The sequence below is a fragment of the Natator depressus genome, chromosome 20 (assembly GCF_965152275.1).
Source record: "Natator depressus isolate rNatDep1 chromosome 20, rNatDep2.hap1, whole genome shotgun sequence".
Taxonomy (NCBI): domain Eukaryota; kingdom Metazoa; phylum Chordata; order Testudines; family Cheloniidae; genus Natator; species Natator depressus.
In genome coordinates this window covers 3269423-3276158 of record NC_134253.1, presented here as the reverse complement: position 1 = coordinate 3276158, position 6736 = coordinate 3269423, and the positions used below count along the sequence as shown (strand labels likewise).

Here is a 6736-nt window from a genome sequence, read left to right as displayed (position 1 = left end):
AGACCCTGCTGGGGAAAGGGGCCCCAACATCCCCCCCCCCCACGCATGCCAGCCGCCGTGGGGCTAGCTGGGGCCCTGCAGGCTGTTGGGTTTGGCACCGGCAGGGGCAGGGGCGAGTTGCTGGCAGCTAACACACAGCAGCCGTTCTGTGGCATGGGCCGGCGGGGACGTGCCGCGGTGCAGGCAGCCGGCCCCAGCAGCCAAGGGAGCTGGCATCGCCGGCAACCCCAGGGCCTGGGAGGAGCTGCATGGCCAGCCCGGGGCAGAGCGAGTGCCAGGCGGGCAACGCGCCAGGCTAATTGTGCAGAGCAGGAGGAAAGAGGAAACGCCCAGCAGCTCGGAGCAGAGTAAGAGCCCCGGCTCTGCCCCTCTTGCAGAGCTGGGGGGAGCCCCCAGGTCCCCCCTGCCTCGGGGTGAAGCGTCCTGGCCTGGGTCGCTGGAGGGTGGCACATGCCCCTTCCAGCCCCCAGCCTCAGATGCAAGGGGCCAGAGGACTGACCCCCCAGGGCGAGGGCTTTAGGGAGCCAGGCAGAGCCCCGCTTTGTATCAGGCAGGGGGATTTTACTGCCTGGAAGCAGGGGGTGGGGTGTTCAGAAAAGGCAAAGAAACCTGCGGCAACCTGTGGGTGACCCCCGCCCCTGCAGTCCCCTGGGCAGCCAGAGGCAAAATCCAATTGCACTTAACAAATCCAATTTGCTGCTAATGGCAGCTGGGGCCGGGGGCCAGGTGTTCTCAGAAGTGCCCGCCGCGGCCAGGGAGGGATGATTGATCCAGAGCCACCCCATGGGCACAGCCCTGCCAAGAGCTCGGGGCAGCCAGCGAGCCAGGCCGGCAGGTCCCATGGGGGGAGCATTGGCGCACATGGGGGGGGGCACCCTTCCTCCAGCTGTTCTCACCAAACATGCCCTGAGGCGAAGGGCTGGATCTTTCAACGGGCTCAGGGACAGGGAGCTGTTGCGGGGGGGGGGGGGGGAAATAAACCCAGGGGTGGCAAGGTGCCTCCCGCAGACCATCTGCCCAGTGTGTGTGTGTGGGGGGAGAGGGCACTGGGGGGGCCCCCCAGGTTGGCAATACCTGCAATGGGAGATTTGCCCCCCCTGCCCCAGCAGCCAGGAGAGAGCCAGCCCCAGGCTGCACAGAGAGTGGCTGCTCCCTGCCCCAGGGCAACTGGGCTTCCTAAACCTCCCCACATGGGCCAGCTCCGAGCCCCCATCCCAGGGGCTGGGCCAGGGCCGCACAGGGCAGGCCAGATCCAAGCCCCCCACTGAAGGCAATGCCCCTGCAGCGCATTGATGGATGCTGGAGGTGGGGTGGGGCCAGAGAGCCCCACAGACAGACAGCAGCTCTCAGCATCTGCCCCCCGAGATGGACGGACAGACGGACACCAGACAACACAACTCTCCGATGTTCCAGGTTTCTTTGCTCAGCTAAAAGCGGGGGGACGCCCCAGTCCCGTCTGACCCACACCTTGGCCGGGGGCAAAGCAGCTGGAGGGACCTGGGACCCAGAACTAGGTCCATGGGGGCATTTTCCCAACCTCCCACTGGCACTGGGCGGGGTAGGGCACCTGCAACGGGAGGACCTTGATTGTGAGTTGCAAGGAGGGTGGGAGCTGGCACGGGGCCGGGGGACGTTCCAGCTGGAGACCCTACAATAACAAAAGGGTCAGCCCCTGAGGTCAGCTGCCGACAGAGAGGGGGGCAAGGGAACTGAACGCTGCAGGCAGAGCGAGATCCAAAGGAGCCGTGCCAGGCTGCGGGACGCCCGGGGACCCAGCACTGCCCCCCTCCCGGGGTCAGGGTCAGTCTCTGTCTCTGTGCCCAGAGCGCAGGCGGGGGTCGAGGTGGGGCCAGCCCCCACTGCTCAGTGATCCTGGAAGCCGGGCATGGGGAAGGAGCGGGCGAAGGTCTCCACGCGCTGGCGCAGGTCGGCCAGGCGGCTCTGCGTCGCCCCGTCACTCAGCAGGAAGGATTTGAAATCTTGCAACTTGGCTGGGGAGAGAAAGGGAAGGGGGTGAGTGGGGAAACCAGGGGAGGGGGCCGGCCAAGTGCCCCCCAGGGCTTCACAAAGACAGACACCCCCCTCTCCACCCCAGAGCCATGGCACGGGCTTTATCCCCAATTTACAAGGGAAAAACGGCTCTAGCCACTAAACCCCACTCCCCTGCCAGAGCCTGGGATAGAACCCAGGAGTCCTGGATCCCAGCCCCACCTGCTCTCACCACTAGACCCCACCTGCTCTCAGCTCCACTCCCCTACTCTAACCACTAGACCCCACTCCCCTCCCAGAGGTGGGATGGAACCCAGGCGTCCTGGCTTTCAGAGAAGCTGTGTGGTGTGTGGGTCACACCATGGCGCCAGTGGGCCTGCCCCGCATGGGGCATTCAGACCAGCAGGGCAGAGACTGAGAAGCTCCTGCCCCCCCAACTCACTGGTTTTTGCTCTTGACCTCCAGGCCGATGCTGATCCCCTCGTCGATGAAAGCCACGACCTTCTGGAAATCGGCTTCCAGGAACTGGCGGGACGTCAGCGCTGGGGCCCTGGGGAGAGCCCAGCCCCGGGGTTACTTCACCGCCCCGGCCCCAGGGAGAGCCTGGCCGCATGGTTACTTCACCACACCGCCCCCCCACCCAGGCAGGGAGAGCCTGGCCCCGCAGTTACTTCACCAGGAGCATCAGCTGAGATGCTGGGTTGGGGGGCGTCTGCAGGGGAGTGGGGCTAGTGGTGAGAGCAGGGGGCTGGGAGCCAGGACTCCTGGGTTCTGTCCCCAGCTCTCACTGTTGTCAGACACCCGGGGGCGCCAGGGCAGAGAGTTCAAAGCCACCCTAGTACCCTCAGGAGGGCAAGGCTGGGGGGCGTCCCCAGAGGCGGGGGCCGGGGGCAGGTCTCCCAGGGGAAGGGCCAGGAGGCCCAGTACTGGGGACAGACTGTGGGAATCCATCCCCCCTTGAGCTGGGGGGCCAGACATGCCCCACCCCCCGGCACCCCCTTACCCAGCCGCAGGCCCCCTGGCGTCAGGGCGCTCCTTGTCCCCGGGGCAGGTGTTCTTGTTGGCCGTGATGGACACCAGCTCCAGCACCCGCTCGGCCCGGGCCCCGTCAATCCCCTTCGGCCGCAGGTCCACCAGCACCAGGTGGTTATCAGTGCCACCTGGGTCGGGAGAGAGAGAGAGAGAGAGAGAGAGAGAGAGATCAGCACCCCGACCCGCGGCCCTGCCGGCTCCCCCCAGCTCCCGCCGGTGCCCCACACCCCCGACCCGCGGCCCCTGCTGGCTCCCCCCAGCTCCGCCGGTGCCCCCTCGCCCCCGACCCACAGCCCCTGCCGGCTCCGCCCAGCTCCGCCGGTGCCCCGCGCCCTGACCCGCAGCCCCTGCTGGCTCCCCCCAGCTCCGCCCCACCCAGCCTCCCCTGCCGTTGCCCCGGTCCCGCGGGCATCACCTGACACCAGGGTGTAACCCCTCTGCAGCAGGGCCTCGGCCATGGCCCTGGCGTTCTTCAGCACCTGCTGGCAGTACGCCCGGAAGGGGGGGGAGCTGGCTGCGGGGGAGAGGGGTGGGGGGTCAGCGGGGCCATAGATCCTCCCCCTCCCGCTCCCCCCCAGCCATGTGTTACCCTCGCCCTGGGGGGCCCCCCACCTGCTTCAGGGCCACGGCCACGGCGGCGATGGCATGGTTGTGGGGCCCGCCCTGCAGCGAGGGGAAGACGGCGAAGTTGATCGGCTCCTCCAGGTTGTAGGGGGTCTCCTTGCCCGTCTTCTTATCCACCCAGCGCAGCCCCTTGCGGTAGAAGATCAGCCCGGACCTGTGGGGCCGGGGACGGGTCAGTGCGTGGCCAATCCCCCCACTCCCACCCCCACCCGCCGTGGGGGGCCCAGACGCCAGGGCAGCTGCCCGAAACAGGCCAGAGGGGAAGGGCAGTGTGGGGGTGGGGAGAGGAGGGCCGGGGGAGGGGCGGGGCAGGCCGGAGGGAGGTGGGGAGAGGAGGGAGAGGCTGGGGAGGGACATGGGGGGGTGAGGAGAGGAGGGGCAGGCCGGGGGGGAAAGGGCAGTACTGGGGGGGAGAGGAGGGATGGGGGAGAGGCCGGGGGAGGGGCAGGGCAGTCCGGGGGGGGAAGGGCTGTGCAGGGGCAAGGAGAGAGGGGTGGCCCGGAGGGAGGGGGGGAAGGGCAGTGCCGGGGGGGGAGGGATGGTGGAGAGGATGGGGGAGGGGCAGGGCAGTGCAGAGGGGAAGGGCAGTGAGGGGGGGAGGAGGGATGGGGGAAGAAGCCGGAGGAGGGGCAGGGCAGGCCAGGGGGTGGTGGTGGAGGGCAGTGCGGGGGCGAGGAGAGGAGGGGCAGGCCGGGGGGGGGAAGGGCAGTACTGGGGGGAGAGGAGGGATGGGGGAGAGGCCGTGGGAGAGGGCAAGGAGGGATGGGGGAAGAGGCCGGAGGAGGGGCAGGGCAGGCTGGGGGGGGGGGGGGAAGGGCAGTGCGGGGGCGAGGGAGGAGGGGCAGGCTGGGGGGGAAGAGGGATGGGGGAGAGGCCGGGGGGAAGGGCAGGGCAGTCCGGGGGGAAGGGCTGTGCAGGGACGAGGAGAGGAGGGGTGGGACCGGAGGGAGGGGGGAAGGGCAGTGCGGGGGGGGGGGAGAGGAGGGATGGTGGAGAGGCTGGGGGAGGGGCAGGGCAGTGCGGAAGGGAAGGGCAGTGGGGGGGGGAGGAGGGATGCACGAGAGGCCGGAGGAGGGGCAGGGCAGGCCGGGGGGGGGGTGGAGGGCAGCGCGGGGGCGAGGAGAGGAGGGGCAGGCCCAGGGGGAGGGGAAGGGCAGTGCGGGGAGGACAGGAGGGATGGGGGAGAGGCCAGGGAGGGGCAGGGCAGGCCGGGGGGGAGGGGCAGGCCGGGGGGGGGCCCGGGGTGGATCCAGCCCCGGCCGCGCTCACCGGGCCCCGCGCAGGGTCTTGTGCGTGGTGCTGGTGACCAGGTCGGCGTGCTCGAAGGGCGAGGGCACCACCTTGGCTGCCACCAGCCCGCTGATGTGCGCCATGTCGGCCAGCAGGTAGGCCCGGACCTCCTCGCACACCTGCCGGAGAGGGGGGCAGCGTCAGCCTGGCCCCCCGCTCTGACCCCCCCCGCCGGCTCAGCCCCTCTCCCCCCGGCCCCCTCCCCCCCCGCAGGGCGGGACCGGGGAGCTCACGCCAACTCCCCCCCTTCAAACTCCCCCCATCTCCAGCTGGTGCCCCAGGGTCATCATGGGGGGGGGTTTTGGCCAGGAACCCCCCCCATCCCCAGGCACCTCCCCCCCAAGCCCCTCCCTCGCACCCACGTCAAGCCCCTCCCCTCATCCTAAGCCCCTCCCCTGACCCCCCCCCGCACCTTCTTCATGCGGGCGTAGTCGATGAGGCGGGCGTAGGCGCTGGTGCCCAGCGATGATGAGACGGGGGCGGAAGAGCCGGGCCGTCACCTCCAGCTGCTCGTAGTCGATCAGCCCCGTGGCTGGCTGCGGGAGGAGGGGAGGGGGGTCACAGCTGGAGAGTGACCCCCCCCCCCCCCCGTGAATTCCCTTGCGGGGACCATGCTGCTAGGGGTGGGGTAGAGCTTATACAGGGTCGGGAGGGAGCTGGGGGGGGGGGCGTCAGTCCAGCCCCAGGGAGGGGCAGAGGGGGTCCGACGGGGGTGCACACGGCTTGGCCCAGGCACCAGCCCTGGCAGGCAGGGCGCGAGAGCTGGGGGGGCTCCGAGGGGCAGGGGCACGGGGTGGGGGAGACACAGACACTCCAGGCTCCCTTCCCCCAGTACACCTGAGTCGAGGGTCCCCAATGCCGCCAGAGCAGCAGAAACATCCTGGCCCAGCCCCTGGGGGGGGGTCCCCAGGAGCAAGGGACTGGGACCCCCCCTCTCTGTGAATGCATGTTACCCCCCCCCTTTGCAAGCACCCTGCACGCACGCTGCCCCCCCACTCACGTTGAGTTTATAGGGCATGGACTCGAAGAAGATGGAGGTGGCCGAGATGCGCTTGACGTCCGACATGTACCCGTGGGTCAGGCTGCGGGAGAGACGGGATGGACGGCGTCAGGCCAGAGCCACGGCCCGACCTGGAGACCGGACATGACCCACCCCTCCGCCCGGGCCAGCTCCCCAGACGGGCCCCCTCCTGGCAGGGCTCTCGCCCAGGGGCAATCTCCCCCCCCCCCCCCCAGACAGGCACCCCCCTCACCCCCAGCTGGTTCTGCCTGTAGCCCCCAGACCCCACGCCAGCACTCCTCCCTCCCCACCCCGATTCCTGGGGCCTCCTCAGCCAGACCCTGCCCCCTCCCGCCCCCCAGGCTCAGCACCCCCCAGGGCCCGGCTCCCTCCTCCCCCCGCCCCCCACTGCCCACAGGGGGACATACTGGCCGCCGTCCGGCAGGTCCAGGCCCATGATGCGGTCGTGGGGCTGCAGCAGGGCCGTGTAGGCGGCAAAGTTGGCGGGCGACCCGGAGTAGGGCTGGACGTTCACCCCCCAGCGGGCAGGGTCCAGGTCGAAGGCCTCCAGTGCCCGCTGCTGGCATAGCAGCTCAATCTGGTCCACCACCTCGGCCCCCCCATAGTACCTGCGGGGAGGGCACCGGGGCTCAGACACCCAAAGCAGCCTCTTCCCCCCCCACCCCATCGGCCCCCTGGAGGGAACCCAGGGCCCATCACCCCCCTTGGGGCCTCTGTGCCCCCCCGGCACCCGCAAAAGAGGGGAACCTGGGGCCCATCACCCCTTTGGGGCCTCCCTGC

The 6736-nt window shown here is 70.0% G+C and overlaps 1 protein-coding gene across 1 annotated transcript; it reads right to left on the bottom strand.

Annotated features, from left to right (window-relative positions):
• Nucleotides 1-1404: 1404 nt before the first annotated feature.
• On the bottom strand, nucleotides 1405-6566 carry SHMT2 (serine hydroxymethyltransferase 2). The gene is given in 11 exon segments (XM_074935789.1): nucleotides 1405-1994; nucleotides 2436-2539; nucleotides 2983-3026; nucleotides 3028-3149; nucleotides 3437-3536; nucleotides 3634-3799; nucleotides 4915-5054; nucleotides 5348-5395; nucleotides 5397-5471; nucleotides 5936-6017; nucleotides 6364-6566. Coding segments are annotated over 11 exon segments (1041 nt in total). The 5' UTR covers nucleotides 6393-6566; the 3' UTR covers nucleotides 1405-1863.
• Nucleotides 6567-6736: the final 170 nt, after the last annotated feature.